This window comes from Meriones unguiculatus, chromosome 1 (genome assembly GCF_030254825.1).
Source record: "Meriones unguiculatus strain TT.TT164.6M chromosome 1, Bangor_MerUng_6.1, whole genome shotgun sequence".
Lineage (NCBI taxonomy): Eukaryota > Metazoa > Chordata > Mammalia > Rodentia > Muridae > Meriones > Meriones unguiculatus.
In genome coordinates this window covers 158,736,509-158,760,030 of record NC_083349.1, presented here as the reverse complement: position 1 = coordinate 158,760,030, position 23,522 = coordinate 158,736,509, and the positions used below count along the sequence as shown (strand labels likewise).

The window sequence follows — 23,522 nt, the reverse complement described above, 5'->3', positions numbered from 1 at the left end:
GAGTATCAGTCTCAGAATCCGTGGGTCCAGATTTTTTTTCTCTCCTTGTGGAGCTCCTTTGCCCTCCAGGTCTTTCTATCTCCTCCTTCTTTCATAAGATTCTCTGCACTCTACCCAAAGTTTGGCTATGAGTCTCAGCCTCTGCTTTGATACTCTGCAGGATAGAGTCTTTCAGAGGCCCTCTGTAGTAGGCTCCTGTTCTGTTCTCTGTTTTCTCCCTTTTCTGATGTCCATCCTGTTTGGCTTTCTGAATGAAGATTGATTATCTTAACCAGGGTCCTCCTTCTTGATGATCTTCTTTAGGTGTACAGATTTTAGTATGATTATCCTATATTATATATCTAATATGTACTTATAAGTGAGTATACAGCATGTGTGTCTTTCTACTTCTGGGATACCTCACTCATGATAATCTTTTCCAGTTTCCACCATTTGCATGCAAATTTCATGAAAAAGTGGGGAAGAGTCTTGAACTCATTGGTACAAGAGACAACTTCCTGAACAGAATACCAACAGCACAGGCTCTAAGAGCAACAATCAATAAATAGGATCTCATGAAACTGAAACACTTCTATAAAGCAAAGGACACTGTCGTCAGAACAAAACAACAGCCTACAGATTGGGAAAGGATCTTCACCAACCCTATATCTGACAGAGGGCTAATATCCAGAATATATAAAGAACTCAAGAAGTTAAACACCGAATCATCTGAAGGAATGGGCGGGCATGGGAGCGTTAGCAGGCCTTCTGGTGTTGGTCTCCTTGGTTTGCCTGTGGTATATATGCAAGATTAGAGTCTCACAACAGCGTAATGCAGCTATGACCATTCAGGCCTTTACAGCCATTGAAGCAGGACATTCTCCCCAAGCATGGTTGGATACCATAAAAAGCTAAAATGTTATGCTCAGGATGCGAGGCTAAGCACTGCACTCAGGGTCAGCTGCTTTGGACCCAGAGAAGAGCATGTCTGATAGCATGCGGGTTGATGCCCCAGGTCCCGCCTCTGAGAAAAAGGTATCAGACGGGTCTGATGCTCTTTGGGTGGATGACACCTAAATGAACATCGGTACAAAGTCCCAATTTATTTCTAATATCAGAGATCAGACCTCTACTCTTGCCTGATGCGTCTAAAACAAAAAGGGGGAACTGTAGAGAGCTGCGGAATGCTATGCCTTAAAGATGGAGCTGGTTTCCGCCTTCCACCTTCCCGATGGTGAGTGCTCTCTGTCACGAACAATTCCACATTTGGCTAAGGCTGAGGATCTGGCTTGCTTCAATGTATGTGGACCTATCTGCATTGCCCACGTGGCACGCCTGGGTTGGCTACCCAGAGGCTATTTAAGCTGTGGGCTGGCTTTCCCCAGGGTCCGAGGATTGTTCAAGGTTCCTGAATAAACTGCATTGAAAAAAAAAAAAGATCAGAAAGAAGGAGAGGAGGACCCCCCCCATCAGTGTACTTGGGGAGGGACATGCATGCAGAAAGGGGGGGGAGGAGGGAGGGGACCGGGAGAGGAAGAGGGAGGGGCTTATGGGGGGATACAAAATGAATAAAGTGTAATTAATAAAAGTTAAATAAAAAATTAAAAAAAAAGAAGTTAAACACCAACAAACCAAGTAATCCAATTAAAAAACGAGGTACAGAGCTAAAAGGAGAATTCACAACAGAGGAATATTGAATGACAGAGAAACACTTAAAGAAATGCTCAACATCCTTAGTCATCAGGGAAATGCAAATCAAAACAACCCTGAGATTTCACCTTACACCCATCAGAATGGCTAAGATAAAAAACTCAGATGACAACACATGCTAGAGAGAATGTGAAGAAAGGGGAACCCTCTTCCATTGCTGGTGGGAATGTACAACCACTTTGGAAATCAATCTGGCACTTTCTCAGACAATTAGGAATAGTGCTTCCTCAAGATACAGCTATAGCACTGCTAGGCATATATCCAAAACATGCTCAAGTATACAACAAGGGTTTGCTCAACCACGTTTGCAGCAGCTTTATTTGTAATAGCCAGAAACTGGAAACAACTCAGATGTCCCTCAATTGAGGAATGGATACAGAAATTATGGTACATTTACACAATGGAATACTACTCAGCATTGAGTCTTTGTATTGTCATTTTTTGTTTGTTTGTTTTTGTTTTATTGCTTTCAGCCCTGAGTTTGATTACTTCTTGCCATGTGAATTGCTGTTGTTTAGGAGCTTGTCAGTAAACTGTTAATTTGCTATTATGAGATAGCTTCATTTTTTTTTTTATTAGCAAACTTAGGGCTGCGAATTAGTGTATTAGAGTCTCTTTCATTGTGCCCGTGGTTTTGAGTACTGTGTGTATTCATTTTCACTCAATTATAGAAAGTATTTAATCTTTAGTTTCTTTTAAAATTTCTGCTTTGACCTCTTTTTCATTCAGTAGAGTAGCTCAGTTTCCATAAGTTTGTAATTTTTTTGGTTTTTTTTTTCTGTTGTTTATATCCAGCTTTAATTCACGGTGGTCAGATAGATGCAGGATGCTGTTTCGATTTTCTTCTATTTTTTGAGACTTGTTGAGACGCAGACTATGTCTGAGTATGTGTCCAGTTTTGGAGAAAGTTCCAGAAGGTGCTGAGAAGTTACGTTCTTTTGTATTTGGGTGAAATGTTTTGTAAACACCTGTTAGGTCCATTTGGTTTACAAACATCTGTTAGCTGTGTATTGCTCTGCTTGTTTTTTGTCTGGAAGACCTGTAAGTTGGCAAGAGTGGGATACTGAAGTCTACGCCACAGCAGTGTGTGAGTGTCAACATGTGATTTAACCTACAGTGTTTTTTTTTTTTTTTTTTTTTAACATATTTGGGTGTCCTTGTATTTGGGGCATAGATGTTTAAAATTGAAATGTCCTCTTGGTGTATTTTCATTTTAATGTATGTGTAGTGCCCTTACCTATCTCTTCTGATTACTTTTGGATTGAAGTCTATTTTGTCAGATATTAAAATGACTTCACCAACTTGTTTTTAGGTCTGTTTTCTTGGACTACCGTTTACTAACCCTCTACCCTGAGGTGATGTTTACCCTTGATGTTAAGGTATGTTTTTTGGGTGCAGGAGAAAGGTGGAACCTGTTTACAGATCCACTGCGTTACTCTCTGTCGTTTCATTAAGGAATTGAGACCATTGATATTGAGAGTTGTCAGTCAGCAGTGTTTGAGGATTCTTGTTACTTTGTTGTTTAGGTGTGTTCCTGCCCCCCTTTGATATGTTGATGTGGGATTATTTATTTCTTTTGATTCCTTTTTTTTCTTTATTAATTACACTTTATTCACTTTGTATCCCCCCTCTGGTTCCCTCCCTCCTCCTGTCCCAATCCCTCCCTTCCTCCACCCTCTGCATGCATGCCCCTCCCCAAGTCCACTGATAGGGGAGGTCTTCTTTTCCTTCTGATCTTAGTCAATTAGGTCTCATCAGGAGTGGCTGCCTTGTCCTCTTCTGTGGCCTGGTAATGCTGCTTCCCCCTCAGGGGGAGGTGATCAAAGAGCAGGCCAATCAGTTCATGTCAGAGACAGTCCCTGTTCTATTACAATGGAACCCACTTGGATACTGAACTGCCATGGGCTACATCTGTGCAGGGGTCTTAGGTTATCTCCATGCATAGTCCTTGGTTGGAATATCAGTCTCAGGAAAGACCCCTATGCTCAGATTTTTTGGTACTGTTGCTGTCCTTGTGGAGTTCCTGTCCACTCCAGATCTTACTGTTTCCCACTTCTTTCCTAAGATTCCCTGCACTTTGCCCAAAGATTGCCCATAAGTCTTTTGATTTCTTAAGTGTGTTTAACCTCTCCAGGTTGAAGAAGCTTTCCTTCTAGCCCCTTCTGAAGGGCTGAGTTTGTAAAATAGATACTTTTAAATAGTTTTTTTTTTTTTGATATCTACTGTGACCTAAGGTTTTGTTGCATATAATATCTGGCATCTTTTGTCTCTTAGAGTTGGTAGAACATCTGTTTAGGCTGTTCTGGGTTTGGAGTTTCCACTGAGGCATCAGATATTATTATACTAGGTCTGCTTTTGTATATTACTTCATATTTTCTTGCAGCTTTTACTATTCTTTCTTTGTTTATATGTTTAGTGTTTTGGTCAGTGTGTGCTGAGGGGAATTTATTTTCTGGTCTAGTCTCTTTGGTGTTCTGTATGCTTCTTGTACCTTGATACTTACTCTCTTTTTTAGTTTAGGCAAATTTTCTTTTATTATTTTGTTGAAAATATTTTCCTGTGTCTTTGATCTGTGCTTTTTCTTCTCTCTTCATTTCTATTATTCACAGATTTGGTCTGTGAATAATACTGACCAAATCTGTGAATAAGAGAAATGAAGAGAGAATGCTTGTGCCAATGCTTGTGCCAGGAATTCCTTAGATTTAAATTTTTCTTTGGCCAAGTGAAGAGAGAATGCTTGTCCCCAATGCTTGTGCCAGGAATTCCTTAGATTTAAATTTTTCTTTGGCCAAGTTATACTTTTTTTCTATCCTGTCTTCAGTGTCTTAGATTGTCTATTCAGTCCCTTGTATTCCATGGTGAGTCTTGCCGTTGAGGTTCCTGTTCAAGTCTGTAGGTTTTTATTTTCAGATTCTCTCAGGTTGGCTTTTCTATATTGATTCCACTTCCACTTTCAGGTTATTTCTTTTGTTTGTCAAAAGTCATTTTGACTTCTGGGTTACCTCACTCAGGATGATCTTTTCTAGTTCCCACCTTTGCCTACAGATTTTATGATTTCCTTGTTTTTAATTGCTGAGTAATATTCCATTATACCACAATTTCTGTAGCCATTCTTCAGTTAAGGGATATCTAGGTTGTTTTCAGATTCTGGCTATTATGAATAAAGCTGCTATGAACATAGCTGAGCAAATGTCCTTGTTGTATGGTTTAGCATCTTTCAGATATATGTGGTATAGCTTGATCTTGAGGTAGTACTATTCCTAATTTTCTGAGAGAGTGCTAGATTGGTTTCCAAAGTGGTTGTTCAAGTTTACATTCTCACTAGCGATGGAGGAGTGTTCCCCTTTCTCCACATCCTTTCCAGCATGTATTGTTTCTTGAGTTTTTGATTTTGGTTATTATGATGGATGTGAGGTGGAATCTCAGGGTTGTTTTGATTTGCATTTCCCTGATGGCTAATGAGGTTGAGCATTTCTTTAAGTGTTTCTCTGCCATTCAATATTCCTCTATTAAGAATTCTCTGTTTAGTCCTGTACCCCATTTTTTAATATGATTACTTGGTTTGTTGGCGTTTAACTTCTTGAGTTCTTTACATATTCTGGATATTAGCCCTCTGTCAGATATAGGGATAGTGAAGGTCTTTTCCTAGTCTGTAGGCTGTCGTTTTGTTCTGATGACAGTGTCTTTTGTTTCAGTTTCATGAGGTTTCATTTATTGGTTGTTGATCAGAGTCTGTGCTTTGTTGGTGTTCTGTTCAGGAAGTTGTCTTTGATATATATTCACTTATAAGTGAATATTAGCCATATTATATAGGATAAACATACTAAAATCTATAGTCTTAAACAAGCTAAACAACAAGGAGGGAAAAGGTTGAAACCTTCTTCAGAAGGGCAAACACGATAGACATTGGAAGTAGGAGAAGACAAGGAACAGGACAGGAGCCTTCCACAGGGGGCCTCTGAAAGACTCTACCCATCAGGGTCTTGAAGGATATGTTGTGTTTCATAGCCAAACTTTGGCCAGAGTACAGGAAACCTTATGGAATAAGAGGGAGATAGAAAGACCTGGAGGGGATAGGAACTCCACAGGAGACCAACAGAGCCAAAAAACCTGGGCCCAGGGGGGCATCCAGACACTGATACTCCAAGCAAGGACCATGCATGGAGAGGACCTAGACCCTCTGTTCAGAGGAAGCCCATGGGCTGCTCATTTTCCAAGTAGGTTCCCTAGTAAGGGGAATAAGAGGCTGTCTCTGACATGAATTCAGTGGTTGTCTCTTTGATAACCTCTCCCTGGAGGCTGTAGCCTTTCCACAGAGGAAGACAATGCAATGAGTCCTGATGAGACCTGATAGGCTAGAGTCAGACAGAAGGGAAGGAGGTTATCCCCTATCAGTGGACTAAGGAAGGGGCATGTGAGAAGTGGGAGGGAGGATGGGACTGGGAGGGGATGAGGGGAGGGGGTTACAGCAGGGATACAACGTGAATAAACTGTAATAAAGAAATTAGTTTATTTTAATTTCATGTTACAGTAATGTACTTGTGTGGATGGGTATATGCCATGGTGTGTGTGTGTGTGTGTGTGTGTGTGTGTGTGTGAGAGAGAGAGAGAGAGAGAGAGAGAGAGAGAGAAAGAGAGAGAGAGAGAGAGAACTTGTAGGAGTCAGTTTTTTCTTTCCACTTTTCTGGTACCAGGGTTCTAACGGTTTTCAGGCTTGGAAAGAAGTACCTTTAACCAACGGGACATCATATTGGCCTTATTTTATTTTATACTTTGCTCTTTATTCTTATAATTTTCTTTACAGTACATCCTGATTCCAGTTTCTTCTCCACCAGCTCATCTCAGTTCCCTACTCCTCCTCTTCTATCTCTCATTCGAGAAGAACAGGTTTCTAATAGATAACAACCAAACATAAGAAAACGAAATTAAAAATAAAACCCATCACATTGAGGTTGGACAAGGCAAACCAACAGAAAAAAAAGAGCTCCAAGGGAAGGCACAGGAATCAGGGACCTACTCGTTCACACACTCAGGAGTACCACAGAAGTACTAAACTGAAAGCTATAGTATGTATGCAGAGGACCTTGTTCATATCTGTGCAGGTCCTGCTCTTGCTTATTCAGTCTTTGTGATTTCATTTGAGATCTGCTCAGTTGATTTAGAGGGTTGTGTTCTCCTGGTGTCTGCCATTCCTTTTGTCTCTTACATTCTTTCCGCCTGTCTTCCTCAGGGTTCCCTCAACTCTGAGTGGAGGGATTTGACGGATATATGCCATTTAGAGCTGTGTGTTCCCAAGGTCTCTCTCTCTCTCTCTCTCTCTCTCTCTCTCTCTCTCTCTCTTTCTGTGTTATATGGTATGGGTCTCTATATTTATTCCAATCTGCTGCAGTTGAAACCTTCTCTGGCTTTTCTGATGCTCCCTGATCCATGCTGGTCTCCAGGCAGCAGATCAGGGTGGGTCCAGGGAAATTTCTCAGGACCAGGAACTGGGGTGTGGGCTTGGCTATATATTATATATGCATGCATATATATGTATGTCTCTCTCTATATATATATATTTAGCTAATAATTTTGCTATTCAAACATACATCATTTGGGTTTCTCTAATATATATATGGTAGAATATGTGTATGATAGAATATATATGATAGAATAAAAAATAACAGAAAATAATTGGTGATAAAATTATTCTATGACTGAATATGTAAAACTGTGAAATATTGACATCTGTGTATAACCCTCAAACTAAATGTGTGAAATTTACCAGTAAACTGCTTCCATTGAATATTCAGAGGCATTGTTGTGTACTGCTTTATTTATTTATTTTTCTTCAATCTTCTAGGTGTCCAAGCAATATAGAAGAGAAAAATATAACACGTGTCTCAGAATTTCACCTCATGGGCCTCTCAGATGATCCACAGCTTCAGCCCATACTCTTTGGACTGTTCCTGTCCATGTACCTGGTCACAGTGCTTGGGAACCTGCTCATCATCCTGACAGTCAGCTCTGATTTCCAGCTCCACAGTCCAATGTACTTTTTTCTCTCTAACTTATCTTTGGACGACATCAGTTTCACCTCTACCACACTACCAAAGATGATAGTGGACATTCAGACTCACAACAGAGCCATCTCCTATTCAGGATGCTTGACTCAGATGTCTTTTTTCATGCTCTTTGGGTGTTTGGATAGTCTGCTTCTAACTGTAATGGCTTATGATAGGTTTGTGGCCATCTGCCATCCTTTACACTACCAGGTCATTATGAACCCTCGTCTTTGTGGCTTGTTGGTTTTTGTGTCTGTTCTAATCAGCCTTTTGGTATCTCAGATGCATAATTCAGTAGTATTACAACTTACCTACTTCAAGAGTGTGGACATTTCCCATTTCTTTTGTGATCCCTCTCAACTTCTCAACCTTGCCTGTTCTGATACATTTACCAATAACATAGTCATGTATTTTGTTGGTGCCATCTCTGGCTTTCTTCCCATCTCTGGGATTTTGTTCTCTTACTATAGAATTGTTTCTTCCGTTCTTAGAATGCCATCCCCTGGTGGGAAGTATAAAGCATTCTCTACTTGTGGCTCTCACTTGTCGGTTGTTTGCTTATTTTATGGGACTGGCCTTGGGGTATACCTCAGTTCAGCTGTCTCGCTGTCTCCCAGGAAGGGGGCGGTAGCATCAGTGCTGTACACTGTGGTCACCCCCATGCTCAACCCCTTCATCTACAGCTTAAGAAACCAGGACATCAAGAGGGCCATGTGGCGGCTCCTCCGAAAAACAGTCTAATTTCAGGACCTGTGCCCTTTATATCTTTGCTTATCTCAATCACAAAATTCCTAATTCTCATAATACCTATGGAATCTTCACATGTTTAATACTTCATTAATAGCCATACAATTGAAAGCACTGGGCAGCTTCCTTTCTTATATATTCAGAATGGGGGAAGTAAGTAAATTCATCTTCCCTTTCATATCATAAGAAAATCTGTAACAAGCTTCTTGTCACATTTTAGTGGGTATAGGCCTACACTAGTATATACTTATTATACGTACTTATTAAAAGGGTACACCATGCTGTGTAATATGTGTGATATACAAATTTCCGTCATAGAAATGAAAATGACACTTGTCGTCTCTCCGTGTGTGTGTCTTCAGAAAAGCTCTACATGTGTTTGCTTTACTGTCTTTGGTGTGTGGTACTTGGAAGGTTGACCATGTTACAGTGGATGATTCCATGTTCAGGCACATATAGGCAGTGCTATTGGCCTCAGTGTGTTAAAAAAGAGTATGTGAAATTGGGCGGGAGGAGGAAGGGATGATCTGGGAGGAGTTGAATGGGGCATAGAGGGGAATGTGACCAAATAAACTGTATGCAGGTACGAAACTCTCAAAGAACAAAATAAACACATTATATATTAAGAATTTGCTTTTATTCATGTTGTCTATGTGATGTAGGTTATTGGTAATCAAGGCTGTTTTTATGAGGTTGCTCAAGGCTTTTGTAAAGATTACTGATGCCTATGGGGCTCTTACAAAACACCTGATACATACTACCCATGTTGTGGCTTACACTCCTTGTAACTCCAGTTCCATTGCATACTGCGTTGTCTTCTGACCCCTGTGGGCACTTCATGCATTTGTTATGCTTACGTATGTGGAGGCAACTCTCATACATATAAAATAAAAATGTATAAACAAATCATTTAAAAGTATTGATGACTGTATTTTCTTTTATTATTTTAATTTCATTTTTTTTTTTTTTACAATTTATTCATTTTTGTATCCCAGTTGTAGCCCTCTCCCTCATCACCTCTGTGTTCCATCTTCCCTCCCTCTTCCTTCTCTATCCCTTTTCCCTAGTCCACTGATACTGGAAGTTCTCCTCCCCTACTGTCTTACCTTAGCCTATCAGGTCCCCTTAGGACTGCCTGGATCCTCTTCCTCTGAGGGCTGGTTAGGTTGCCCCACTAGGGAGAAATGATCAAAGAGATGGCAACCGAGTTCATGTCAGAGACTATCTCTTCTCCCCTTACTTGGGAACCCACATGGAGACTGAGCTGTCTATGGGCTACATCTGAGCAGGGGTCTAGGTCCTCCCTATGAATGGTTTTTGGCTGATGCATCAGTCTCCTCAGTCCCCCCTGGGCCTAGCTGTTTTTCTTTTGTTTGTCTTCTTGTGGGACTTCTGTCCCCTCTGAGTCCTTCCATATCCCCCTTCTTCTATAAGACTCCCTGAGCTCTGTCCAAAGTTTGTCTGTGAGTCTTTGCATCTGCTTTGATCCCCTGCTGGGTGGAGTCTTTTAGAGGACATCTGTGGTAGTCTCTCATCCTGTTCCCTCTCTTCTACCCCTTCTGGTGTCTTCCTGTTTTCCCTTCTGAATGATGATTAAGCATTTTCCCTAGGGTCCTCCTTGTTGTTTAGCTTCTTTAGGTCTATAGATTTTAGTATGTTTATCTTATATTATATGGCTATATACACTTATAAGTGAGTATATACCATGCATGTCTTTCTGCTTCTGGCTTACTTCATTTAGGATGATCTTTTCTAGTTTCATCCATTTGCCTGCAAATTTCATGATTTCCTTGTTTTTAATTGCTGAGTAGTATTCCATTGTGTAAATGTACCACAATTTCTGTATCCATTCTTTGGTTGAGGGACATCTAGGTTGTTTCAGATTCTGGCTATTGAGAATAAATCTGCTAAGAACATAATTGATCAGATGTCTTTGTTGTTGGTTGATCATCATTCAGATATAGCTGGGCCTTGAGGTAGCACTATTCCCAATTTTCTGAGAAAGTGCCAGGTTGATTTCCAAAGTGGTTGTAGAAGCTTACATTCCCACCAGCAATGGAGGAGGGTTTCCCTTTCTCTACATCCTCTCCAGCATATGTTGTCACTTGAGTTTTTGATCTTAATCATTCTGATGGGTGTAAGGTGAAATCTCAGGGTCGTTTTGATTTGCATTTCACTGATGACTAAGGACAATAAGCATTTCTTTAAGTGTTTCTCTGCCATTCGATATTCTTCTATCAAGAATTCTCTGTTTAGCTCTGTACCCCATTTTTTCATTGGATTACTTGGTTTGTTGCTGTTTAACTTCTTGATGTCTTTATATATACTGGATATTAACCTTCTGTCAGATAAAGGGTTGGTGAAGATCTTTTCCCAATCTCTATGCTGTCGTTTTGTTTTGATGACGATGCCCTTCACTTTACAGAAGCTTTTCAATTTCATGAGGTCCCATTTATTGATTGTTGCTCCTAGAGCCTGTGCTGTTGGTGTTCTGTTCAGGAAGTTGTCTCCTGTGCCAATGAGTTCTAGATTGTTCCCCATTTTTTTTTTCCTAACAGGTTTAGTGTGTCTGGTTTTATGTTGAGGGCTTTGATCCACTTAGACTTTACTTTTGTGCAGGGTGATAAGTATGGATCTATTTGCATTTTCCTACACATAGACATCTAATTAGACTAGCACCATTTGTTGAAGATTCTGTCTTTTCCCCATTTTATGGTTTTGGCTTCTTTGTAAAAAAATCAGGTGTCCGTAGGTGTGTGGGTTTAGTTCTGGGTCCTTGATTTGGTTCCACTGATCCTCCAGTCTGATTTTATGCCAGCACCACACCATTTTTTATTACTGTTGCTCTATAGTACAACTTCAGGTCAGGGACGGAGATAGCTTCAGAAGTTCTTTTATTGTATAGGATTGTTTTAGCTACTCTGTTTTTTTTTTTGTTTGTTTTTTTTTGTTTTTTTTTTTTTTTAGAATTGTTCTTTCAAGGTCGGTAAAGACTTGTGTTGGTATTTTGATGGGAATTGCACTGAATCTGTAAATTGCTTTTGGTAGGATGGCCATTTTTATTATGTTAATCCTGCCAATTCCTGAACATGGGAGACTTTTCTATCTTCTGGTATCTTCTTCAATTTCTTTCTTCAGAGACTTGAAGGTTTTTATTTATTTTTTTTTCATGCTTGGTTTGTTCTATTGTTTTTTTATTTTTTTAAATTTTTTTAATTTTAATTTAATTTAATTTTATTTTTTTAAGAATTGGTAGGTTTCTCCTCCACTGCTGGTGGGAATGTAAACTGGTACAACCACTTTGGAATTTATCTGGCGCTTTCTCAAACAATTAGGAATAGTGCTTCTTCAAGACCCAGCTATACCACTGCTAGGTATATTCCCAAACTTTGCTCAAGTACACAAAAGGGATACTTGCTCAACCATGTTTATAGCAGCTTTATTTGTAATAGCCCGAACCTGGAAACAACCCAGATGTCCATCAACGGAGGAATGGATACAGAAATTGTGGTATTTTTACACAATGGAATACTACTCAGCAATCAAAAAGGAGGAAATCATGAAATTTGCAGGCAAATGGTGGGATCTAGAAAAGATCATTCTGAGTGAAATATCCCAGAAGGAGAAAGACAAACACGGTATATACTCACTTATATAGACCTATAAGATATGATAAACATAATGAAATCTATACACCTAAAAAAGATAATCAAGAGAGCGGACATGGGGTAAGATGATCAATCCTCATTTAGAAAGACAGATGGCATTGAACGTATGACAGGAGTCTACTGAAGACATCTGAAAGACTCTAACTAGCAGTGTTTTCAAAGCAGATACAAAGACTCATAACCAAACCTTCGGCAGAGTACAGGGAATCATATGAAAGAAGGGGAGTTACTATGATGGGGAAAGGATAGAAGCTCCACAAGGACCTAATATATCTGGGCACAGGGTCTTTTTCTGAGACTGACATTCAACCAAGGACCATGTATGGATATAACCTAGAACCTCTGCTCGGATGTAGCCTGTGGTAGCTCAGTAACCAATTGGTTTCCCATAGTGAGGGGAACAAGGACTATTTCTAACAGGAACTCAATGGCGGGCTCTTTGACCTCCCCACCCCCCAAGGGAGGAGCAGTGCTGTTAGGCCACAGAGGAGGACTTTGCAGCCAGTCTGAAGATACCTGATAAAACAGGTCTCTTTCATTTTTTGTTGGGTGTTTGAAGGGTGTGGTTTTGTTGGCTAGGGGAATTAGAAGCAGAGACTACTCCCTCCGATTTGGCGGGAGGTGGAGTAGGGGGAAGAGTGGGAAAGGGTGAAGGCGATTTGTTATGTACTTCCATCATGGAGTCCTTCCGGCAGTTGGGTTGTTGGATTAAGGGTAGAGGGGTGGGTGGGGCTGGCTGCTTGGATGGCATTCCCTCCCGGAAGTTATAGGGGGTTAAGGGTGGGTGCATGGTTTTGATTTCTCCTAATAAGTCTGTGAGGGCTGAGATGTGAGGGTTCTGAATCCCGGACTCGACTGGCTGAAAAGAAGCAGCTTCTTTGGAGGGCTGAGTAACTGGTCCTAAGCGTGGGTGGACTGCTGCTCAAATGGGCAGAAAACGGGGAGAGGATTTTCCTTGGTTACTGTTTTTATTTCAAGTGAGAGAAGTGACCTGGGTCCGTGAGTCCGGGTTGTAAATATTACCCGTGGCCACGTGAGGTGCTGTTTGAAGCACCTCCTCCCAAAATGAGATTTGTGTTTTTTTGGAGAGTTTTATGCCATGTAATTTTAAGAGGGTATGTATTTCCCTAACTTGAGGGTCCTTTTTATGTCATGAATTGTTCTCCATGACAGATAAAGATAGGAAGTGTTGCTGGCAATGGTCAACGTTCTCCAGACAGTTTTGCCACAAGGAGTTGGCACACCCCGCCAAATACAAGCGTGCCCACAGATTTAAGAAGCTGGCAGCTTTCCTAATGACAGTTACGTGGTTGCTGTTACCAGTTTTGTTTTTTGAGAGGCTAAAAGATCAATGCCTTCACCCTGGTTGGGCTGTCTGGGTCTGGAAAGAGACTAAGGGAACTTCAGCCAGTATTGGGGCAACCAATAGGCGTCAGTTTTTCCACAAACCGTATCTAGTCCCTTGAGAAGACACTAATTGAAAACAAAGTAGGAAAATAGATAGAACTGCCTTCCTCAGAGTTTGAAGATGTAGGCCCTTAGGCCAGGGGACACTCACCCTTTCTGGCTCTGACCGGAACGCAGTATGATAATGCCTCGGTGAAACCAATTATTTATTCATGACAATTAAAATATTTAATACAAAAATTTTCACACATACATTAAGAAACAATTCTCCAAATTATTAGTGTGCAGAATGCTTGTATCCTGTGATTCCATATTTCTACATGAGACTGATGGTGTCAATCACACACAGGCTTTCTTTCCAAGTATGTAGTTACTAATTAAGATATTTTCCCTTGCTCTGTGGCAATGCGATGGTACTGGCTGGACTCCATCGCCTGTTAAGCAGGTCACAGATTGTCACAGGGCAGGTTCTCAGTTGGAGTACAGTCTGAAGCTGGGATGAACCCATTGTTCAGACACATTTGAATAATTCCAGCCCATGTGATACACAGAGCTATGTTGTGATAGGCCTTTTCCTTTCCATATTGGTTCTGAGGTTGGGTATTGAAGCGGTCACATATTGGCTTCTACAATGATGAACTATGGTGCCATGATTGTGAGTATGACCACCTTAGCTTTGCTGGGGTATTATGATGTTGGCTGCTGTCTGTGAGTAGGTGTGGCCTCTAGAAGGCTCACAACAGTACAACCAATGTCTGTGCAGCAGGCAGTGGACACTGTGATCTCTGACTTATATTTGTACTTCATCAAAGATAGACTGTTCCTGCCATTACCTTAGCGTTCCATAAGAGGTAGGACAGCTCTGAGAGTTTCCTTGGAAGGATCTTGGTATATTAGTGTAGCTGGATGATTGCTGCTGCTTCTGTAAAATGCAGAAGTCATTGGTCCTTGCACATACTCTCAGCACAACAGTACAGGGTGATTGGGAAGAAACAATGACATGAATGTTAAACCATCATTCATTTTTTTACTTTAATGCAGTTTTTATTCAGTCTGTGCTCTGTATTGTTTTACATCCTTTTTTCCCCCAAATTGAATTATTTTTTACTAATTGAAATTTTATTGGTTATAATGATTAGAATAAAAATACTTTAATTTGTACACATTCATTAAAGTATATACTAAAATCTAAAATATATGTATATTGTTTCATTTTTCACAGTTATTCTACTGTATTCATCTTAAAAAACTTCAATACAACTTTTTCTTAAAAGAATGTCATGTATCAATATCTTCAAGTCCAAATATTCTTTATTTAACTCCTACTGATTCACAATTAAATCGTATATGAATTTATCTAAACCTTTGTTTTTCAAAAACACATTTCAAAATTATTAGGAAACGCAGACCACCAGGATGTGAGATGTTACAGAGGGCAAACATATCCAGGAGGGCGATGAGGGAGAGTGATGTTTTCTACCAAACAGTTGTGCTAAAAGTAGTAAGACTAGAAATAATTTTAAATCTTTAAAACATTAAGTGGTTATCACTGCAAATCATCAGTCAGTATGCTCTGCATCGTGTATGATACAACTAAACCAGATTTTGGAATATTAAGCTGATACTCAAGACAGTTTCATTAGTTCAAAATTCACTATTTTCTGGTCGTACCCAAACCTAAACATACAAAAGTTATTTTTTATCTTAAAAGCATAATTTCCATATTAAAATAAATTAGGATGGGATGGGATTCCTCCATTTAAAATGTTTCTATAATGAGTAGAAAATATGCAGCTGGGTGTGGTGGCACACACTTTCAGTCCAAGCACTTTGAGGCAGAGGCAGGTGGATCTCCTGTGAGTTTGAGGCAGAGGTAGGTGGATCTCCTGTGAGTTTGAGGCCAGCCTAGTCTATCTACAGAGCAAGCTCCAGTCCATCCAGGTTAGAAAAAGGGAAGGAAAAGGAAGCATGAGTTAGTAAATAATTGATAAAATATTCCTCTTATTTTCCAAGAGAACAGGGAGGATATATTATTGATGGGGTGTGCGATCATGCCATTGGCTTCCTTTGGCTCCATCAGTGGATAGTCTTCTCACGACAGAGCACGTAAGTCTGTAGTTTCTTAGTTGGCCATTTCAACCTATTTTGTCTTTCTTCCCCATTTTCCTTTTTTTTTTTTTTTTTGCACCATTTTTGTCTGGATTTTTATCATTTCTCTGGTGCTGCTTTTGACTTCCTTTCAAATTTTAGAGAAGTATGTCTATCATAGAACTTCCCTATGGTGATCTCTGTTTAAGCACTCCATCATCAGTTTTTCTAGGGAGCTGATGTCCCTCGGGGGTACCTTGGGCACTGCAACTAGGGTGCTGATGGTCTTGCTCTGACAGATCCTCTTTCAATTCTTTATAGGAAACTTTCAGTTTTCATTTCCTGACAATTTTGCACTATGTCTGGTTTCAGACACGAAATGAGGCAGCTCTAAAATCTGTTTGAGATTCTTAAGAAAAGTCAAATAAAAATTTAGACAATGATTAGGTCTTAAAAGTAAGATTATTTACCTCTCTAGTTTTTATATCAACAAAGAAATTATAGAGATACAAGTTAGATGTTCATTTTGCAACGGTAGAAAATACCACTTATGACTATGAGAATTATGTAATGAATAATGGGAGTGTGAATGTGTTAATGCCTCTACATCAACCCGAGTGCTTACGATTAAATGGGTATCACATATTAACTTTTTCATTAATCTAAAAGAATGATAGAAATATATCTAAGGAGAAAGCAGAGAGATATGTAAGTTCTTATATTCTATATCTCATCTTAGTCATTTTATTACCTGTATTTGTTTTTGATCTATCTTCTATCCATATAAAATAAAATAATGAGAAATGTTATGGAAATTAGAGTCTTCTGCTAGAAATCTTCCACAGGGCCCACTTGATGTCCCTGTTCCTCAAGCTATAGATGAAAGGATTCAGCATGGGAGTAACCATGGTGTACATCACTGCAGCCACTGCGCTTTTCCCAGGGGAGTTTGAGGCAGCTGAACTGAAGTAGGCACCAAAGGCTGTCCCATAAAACAAACAGACAACTGACAGGTGAGTCCCGCAGGTAGAGAAGGCTTTCTTTTTCCCTCCTTTTGATGAAATACTCAGAATGGCAGAAAGAATTCTTCTGTAAGAATAAAGGATTCCTGAGACTGGAATGCCACCAAAAATGAGACCAAAAATATAAATGAATATTTTATTGTTAGAAGTTTTTGAACAAGCATGATTAAGAAGCTGAGAAGGGTCACAAAAGAAATGACGGATTTTCACAACTTTGCAGAAAGTAAGGTGAGACACAACCAAGAAGTGTAACTGAGAGTCCAGAAAACTGATGGAGAGTGACACCACAGACAAGAAGACACAGAGGCGGGGGTGCATGATGACGGCATAGTGCAGAGGGTAGCAGATGGCCACCAAGCGGTCATAGGCCATTACACTCAGAAGCAGACTGTCCAAACACCCGAAGAAGAAGAAAAATGACACCTGTATCAGACAGCCTGTGTAAGTGATGGATTTGTTGTGTGTCTGGATGTTGAGCAGCATTTTGGGCATTGTAGTACTGCTAAAGCCAATGTCTGCCAAGGACAGGTTACAGAGAAAGAAGTACATGGGTGTGTGGAGGTGAGGGTCGGAGACAACAGCCAGGATAATGAGCAGGTTCCCAAGCACCGTGATCAGGTAGATGGACAGAAACACTCCAAAGAGGACAGGTTTTATTTCAGAATCCTCTGAAAGACCAAGGAGGAGGAATTCCCAGGTAGATGTCAGATTCTCTCCCTCCATGAAGAAGGAACATGTAGTAAAAATATCATTTAAGCAAACAGAGAATTACAGTGTCAATCTTTTATGTTCTTAGATGATCAGCATTTAAGAATTTTTCTTGAAGACAATGCATTCCAGTGACTTTTGTAGTATTTGTGAGCTGTGAACTCCTCTTCACTGGTGTTTTCTTGGACACTAGAACATTAGAGAAAAAAGAACATTTGAGATGACTGAATATCTCAGTACCTTAAATGCCTGCTGCTCATTTAAGTTTTTTACTTAGTGCTGAAAACAGGATGTTACACATAATAGATAACATTCTAATATTAACTGAAATACCCAAATCAACCCATAATTTTGTAGGTTAAATATTTAATAATAAATATCATTCATATTTAAAACAAATAATGATCATAAGAATTAGTCAAATATCTATTTTTTCTAAGTATAGCTTAAAACATTCTATTAGACACAGTAGAGACAAAATTGCTTGTATAAAAATTTCTTATTCCATATAATTAATCATAAGTACGTTTCTCTTGTTGCAGGCATTTATCCTTCATACAAGTGTATATCTACTCACAGCTATTATTTTAATTGAGTCAGTATTTTCTGAAATAAAACCAAAAATACAAATATTTGCCTTCAATGGACTTTTTATAGATGTATTTTTTTTCTTAATGTACAGAAGTTACATGCTGACACTAAAATTCCAGGTGGTATTGGTGAAAAGGTAGCAATGAAGAACAGTAATTACAGTTTATGAATGCTTCACACCTGCTTTCATTAATACAGTACGGGTTTTTTTTTCTGTTCATCATGCACAATCTGAAGGAAATCTTTCAAGCTGAATGTCTTTGAGCTCTCTGTAGCTTGTCACGAGTTGGCAAAATTTCTTAAATAGGTCTATAATCTTAAATGTTCCTGACTAATTTTCTCATCAAACTCAACATTCCTTATTCAGTGGGTAAACTGAAGTAAAGAGAAAAATCTATATCTGAAACCTCCATTTGTCATCTTCATGTAAGAATAAAATATTTTCTAAATCAATGTTTTCTCAGAGATGAACAAAATATGTCTTAAATTCACCTTTATGAAAGTAACTGAAGCTCATTATTGTTCCAAGAAAAATTTATAAGAACATGGAATAATATTAAAATTTCTGGACATTTTATTAATTTATTAAATGTGTATACTACAGAACCTAACATATTTAGCTGTTTATGAAATAGAATAGTAAATATTGTCTCAATGCTAGATTGACATTATAATTTATATTAGCTCCTTAGGATTTACTCATGTTCTTGCCACAACTTACAATTAAATCAGAGCGAATACATAGTCATGTGATTTACTAACAAATAGACAGTGGTGAGAACTACTGCACACCAGCAACTAAATGCTTCAATACTGTTACTTATTGTCATTTACATTATTGCCCAGTATCCATGGTTAATAACGCCTTTGAATTCTTATATATTAATGATATACTAACCCGTTGGCATACTAGCTTGATATGCTTCAGTTTTCCCAAACGAAAACTCTGTGATCAAGTTGGGTGTATGTATTTCCTGTCAGTGTATTGGTGTAATGTGTTTTTTTTCCATGTCTGTAAAAATTTTACTATGAAATTATCAAAACTATTACATTATAAGTTTATGAATGTATTTTTTCTTAGAAATTTAGCACAATGTTGTGCTTTAAGTCTTTGCATACCGTGTACACTTTACTTGACTGCTTTAAATAATACATAGTCCTACCTGAAATATAAAGCTCACAGTTTTGGAAATTTCTTATTACAGCACTCTTAAAAATGTCTTTACGAACATCACTCAAACACTTATTTCTCTAAGAAGTCATTCGCAGTAATTATTTCAATTACGAAATGTGATAGTGTTAACTTATCTTCTTTTGCATATTTTTCTGTTATGGGAAAATAAACTGTCAAAAAGAGTCAAAGTGTTGTGGGAGGAAAACTGACCATTTGAGTCATTCCAACTTGATGAGAACCAGTAACAAAATCTTAAAAGGCACCTGAGCTGAGACTTTGAGTGCTGGAGCCTTTTTTCTATTTTGTCCCAATAGGTGATAAGGAAATATCACCTAACGTTTCCCGCGGTCCTTCCTCTCCTCAGTGTCTTCTGTCTGAACTCACTGCAGTGCTGGTAATCTCTGTTGCCATATGAAGAAGGCGTTCAGACCTGCTGCCTCTTATCTGCTGGTTGTTGGTCAAGGGCTGAGGCCTCCTTGTAAGAAGTAGCTGGAAGAAAGAGTAACACAGGGTATTTAGCAACAGAAGATGTTCTTAAGGGATACACAGGTGTGAAGACCACCGGGCAGACACAGGGACTCTAAAAGGCTAAAAGAAAAAGCTGATTATTTATAGTTGATTTGCTTTGAGGATTCAGTTAACAAAGCTCCTAATTAGTCACATTGTCCCATGTTGTTACACTCTCTAAAGATTTCTTATTGTTAAAAGAGAAATAAATATTTTTACAGCTCTCGGAAAGACCTTCATTTTTCTTATGAAAACATCCTGAGAACTACGAAGTTCTTAGTCATTACAAGAGCACAGCATAAAATAAAACTTTTTAACCTCTTTTCTACTTCTGTTAGACCTTAACATCTGCATCTTTCATGCATCATATAATATACAGAGAATTATAAATTCTACAGGAAATATTTTGTCATTTCCATTTTCTCAGTTAAGATTTTCATCAAATAGAAACTACGCATTTTCAACCTATACTTGGGGAATGTGGTAATGAGCATTAGAGATTTGTAAGTTTTGATTATATAAATGGAAGGCAAATTGTTTTTTCTTTTCAATTTTTGTATACTGATTTTTCAAAAACTGCTGTTTCTATACATGTATTTATAACTTTATATTTTTGATCAAACAATTCTGGAACCCTTAGCAGACTGCAGTTGAGGTGCCATGAGCTTCCTATTTAGCAGGGAGCCTTTTGTGTGCATTCCTAACTTCTATGCTCACTCACACACCTATTTAACAGACACATTTGTCTCATTAATTCATGCCAAGTGAGTTTCTTACAGGCAGATATGTCTGGCAGCTGCTTCCAGAAGAGCTGCCAAATGAGTTTCTGACAAGCATAAATTTAAAAGCCAGAGATTCTATAACATAAACTCTGAAGCACAGGAGTGTCTTTTCTTTTCTTTTCTTTTCTTTTCTTTTCTTTTCTTTTCTTTTCTTTTCTTTTCTTTTCTTTTCTTCTCTTCTCTTCTCTTCTCTTCTCTTCTCTTCTCTTCTCTTCTCTTCTCTTCTCTTCTCTTCTCTTCTCTTCTCTTCTCTTCCTTCCTTCCTTCCTTCCTTCCTTCCTTCCTTCCTTCTTTCTTTCTTTCTTTCTTTCTTTCTTTCTTTCATCATATAGCCTAACAATGAACATGCTGAAGTCAGGGAAGTTAGCTTAGTCATTGTAATCATTGTGTTGTAAAAATGAGTGGCAGAGTTAATTCCTACAGCTCTCATAGAAATACTGGCAGTGGTGGCATATGGTTTGAATCACAGTGTGGGGAAGATTCCTGGAGCCCATTGACCAGAAGATCTTTGTACAGGATTGTTTTAGCTATTTTGGGTTTTTTGTTTTTCCATATGAAGTTTAGAATTGTTCTTTCAAGGTCTGTAAAGATGGTGTTGGTATTTTGATGGGAATTGCATTGAATCTGTAGGTGACCTAGCTGGCCCACAGAAGAAGAGGATTCAGGCAGTCCTGATGGGACCTGATAGGCTAGGTCAGACAGTAAGGGAGGAAGACTTCTTCTATCAGTGGACCAGGGAAGAGGAATAGAGGGGAAAGAGGGAGAGAGGAGAGAGAGTGGGACCAAGAGAAGATGAGGGGAGGGGGCTACAACTGGGATAAAAACTGAATAAATGGTTAATAATAATAATAATAATAATAATAATAATAATAATAATACCAAAAATGAACATCATGAATGCTGATGAACCACACAGACACCAATATCAGTTAGATATGAATGGTTTATTGAGTGCACACCCCAAGTCTTATCATGATTAGGGACACAGAGTGGACTCAGGAGCCATACTGACATTGATCTGTTTTTAGAGTCAGCTTACAAAGGTAAATACCACAATTAGCTCATAAAGGGGGCATAGAGTGGAACAGAGTGGTCATATCTGACTCAAGTTATTTTTGCTAACTTGACAAGCAGTTCTAGCTAACCTTGAGAGTGCCTGGCAATTGGAACCAGCTGTGCTCATGGTTGGGGAATTTCCAAGAACAAGGCCATAGAGTTTCTCATTGAACATAAACATAGTTTGTGGTCAATCTGACCTTTCATAGAGATTCATTTTTCTTAGCAACAAGTTGAGATGACTGGTGGGCCTGAAGGAATTCTTTTACACTGGCAAAAAGTTATGATGACTGGTGGGGATTAAAAAAGAGGCTCTTCAGAAAAGGGAAAACATGTCTTAACATTCTCCCCTTGATTTGTTTCCATAAGTCAAATCATTGTCTCAAGATTTTCCCTTGTGGCCAAGGAACCATGAGTTGAACAGCTGAAATATGTCATCTAGTGAAAGATATCAGACATTTATAATGCAAAGCCTGCAAGTGAGAATTAATATGAGCAGACACAAGGGACCAAGTAGGGCAGTTACTAGTTAGGGGAGCCAAGATGACCAGTTAAACAGACCCAGATTTTTTTCTCATAACTTTGGAATGATTGGCATAAAAATAACATTGTTTCCTCAAGGCCATGCATAAACTTTGAAGAACAATTAGTCTAATGCTCATTGGTTTTATACCACAGCTAGGGAGTCTACTTGGTTTCTAAGAATGTAGTGGCAGAACGCAGTTTGGCCACATCTTTGTCAACTTGTTCATTTAAATATATAAAATTTTATTGTCCTGTAACTAAGGCTGTGGTGCTGACAGCACTGATCCTACTAACATGGGCATTGGGATAGGGGCTGCTCTTCTCTTGTTTGAAGTTGATAAAAGGCCCATATACCTTCATAATAAGAGATTTGGGGAACTACATATATAAGCACATATAATTCAGTCTTTTGTTTGCTACTGAAGTATCTAAAGACAAGGAGTGAGCCCCAAGTGTAAGCAAACCAAGGTTTTCTTCAGGCAACTGGAAGGTTACTATCTTTCATTCCCAAGGATTTGGAAGATTGACTTACATGGGTATTAGGATTAAAACAAATTACTGAGTATGAGGAGACAGACTATGGGTGTCCGTTTGACCTAAGGCAGGTATCATTTCCTTTTAAGTGCCCTAAAGTTAGGAAAGAAGCCCATGGACTAGATGCTGTGTCATTAAGAGGAACTAGATTAAGGCTCTGGGAAGATTTGGGCTCTATGGTAGCAATGCCTACTTAATAGGGTAGTTTGGGTTGCAAACAGATCCCGCAGTCCTTAGTCATATTAGGTCTGGTGCCATTAAGAAGCTTAAAAGTCACCCATATGGTATCTATTAGTACAGATTTGTGCAACAGTGAGGGTTCAGGTACCTCAAAAAGAGGCTTTTCCTGGATATCAGACAGCTGGAATTTTAAGCCAGGGAGTAAGGTGGAAACAAGCTGACTAGTTGGTTTAGTTGGCTGGACTTCCGAGTTCTTTGCCAAAGGACCTATTGGGCTGAAGGCCTCAGACTTAATTAGTCTTTGAATAGTGAATGTAGTTCTGGGGTTCAGACCAGTGAGATATGCCCTGAATCTCCATGTGCACCCTGCTTTCCAATCTGCATAAGGGGGAAGGAATCACAAGACTTACCAAGAATAACCATTGGATTACAAGTTTGGGGGGCTTAACAGTTTGGGTTACATGTTAGTTCAATTTTAATATTGGGATCCAGATCCATCTTCCATCCGGGTCCCTAAGTTTCACATCCTCAGTGATGGCAATGGTAAATAATAGGGGACTGTGTAAATGTGGACCCTGCTTCTGCCGGGAATGCATAGTATTGATCCTGCCTTAAGAGTTTTTTTCCTCATCTACATTATTGGCTCAATACCTTGCACCCCCTTTTGGAACTCAGTGATAAATATGAACATTTTGGGGTTGTTTTGCTCCTGGTATGTATGTATGGATCTGAAGGGAATTTACCAAGATCTGGCCATAATTTATAAAGGTCTGTAATTCAGGAGGCTGAGAATAATCCTG

The 23,522-nt window shown here is 39.0% G+C and overlaps 2 protein-coding genes across 3 annotated transcripts in view; one reads left to right on the top strand and one right to left on the bottom strand.

The window, feature by feature from the left end:
• LOC110543744 (olfactory receptor 7E178) overlaps nucleotides 1–9,304 on the top strand; it is a 52,738-nt gene extending 43,434 nt beyond the window's left edge. The window contains exon 2 of the mRNA XM_060369983.1: nucleotides 7,532–9,304. Within this exon, the coding sequence (XP_060225966.1) occupies nucleotides 7,587–8,474 (888 nt within the window). The 5' untranslated portion in view covers nucleotides 7,532–7,586 and the 3' untranslated portion in view covers nucleotides 8,475–9,304. The remainder of the gene's footprint in view (nucleotides 1–7,531) is intronic.
• A 7,154-nt stretch (nucleotides 9,305–16,458) lies between these two features.
• LOC110542843 (olfactory receptor 7E178-like) lies at nucleotides 16,459–18,154 on the bottom strand. Of its 2 annotated transcripts, XM_021629330.1 has the most exons (2): nucleotides 18,143–18,154; nucleotides 16,459–17,376 (listed from the first exon to the last, which is right to left on the bottom strand). In XM_021629330.1, exons 1-2 carry the CDS (start codon nucleotides 18,152–18,154, stop codon nucleotides 16,459–16,461), a joined length of 930 nt encoding a protein of 309 aa, XP_021485005.1. The 2 variants fall into 2 exon arrangements, with proteins under 2 accessions (XP_021485005.1, XP_021485006.1); XM_021629331.1 differs by lacking the exon at nucleotides 18,143–18,154 and having other exon boundaries at nucleotides 16,459–17,406.
• Nucleotides 18,155–23,522: the final 5,368 nt, after the last annotated feature.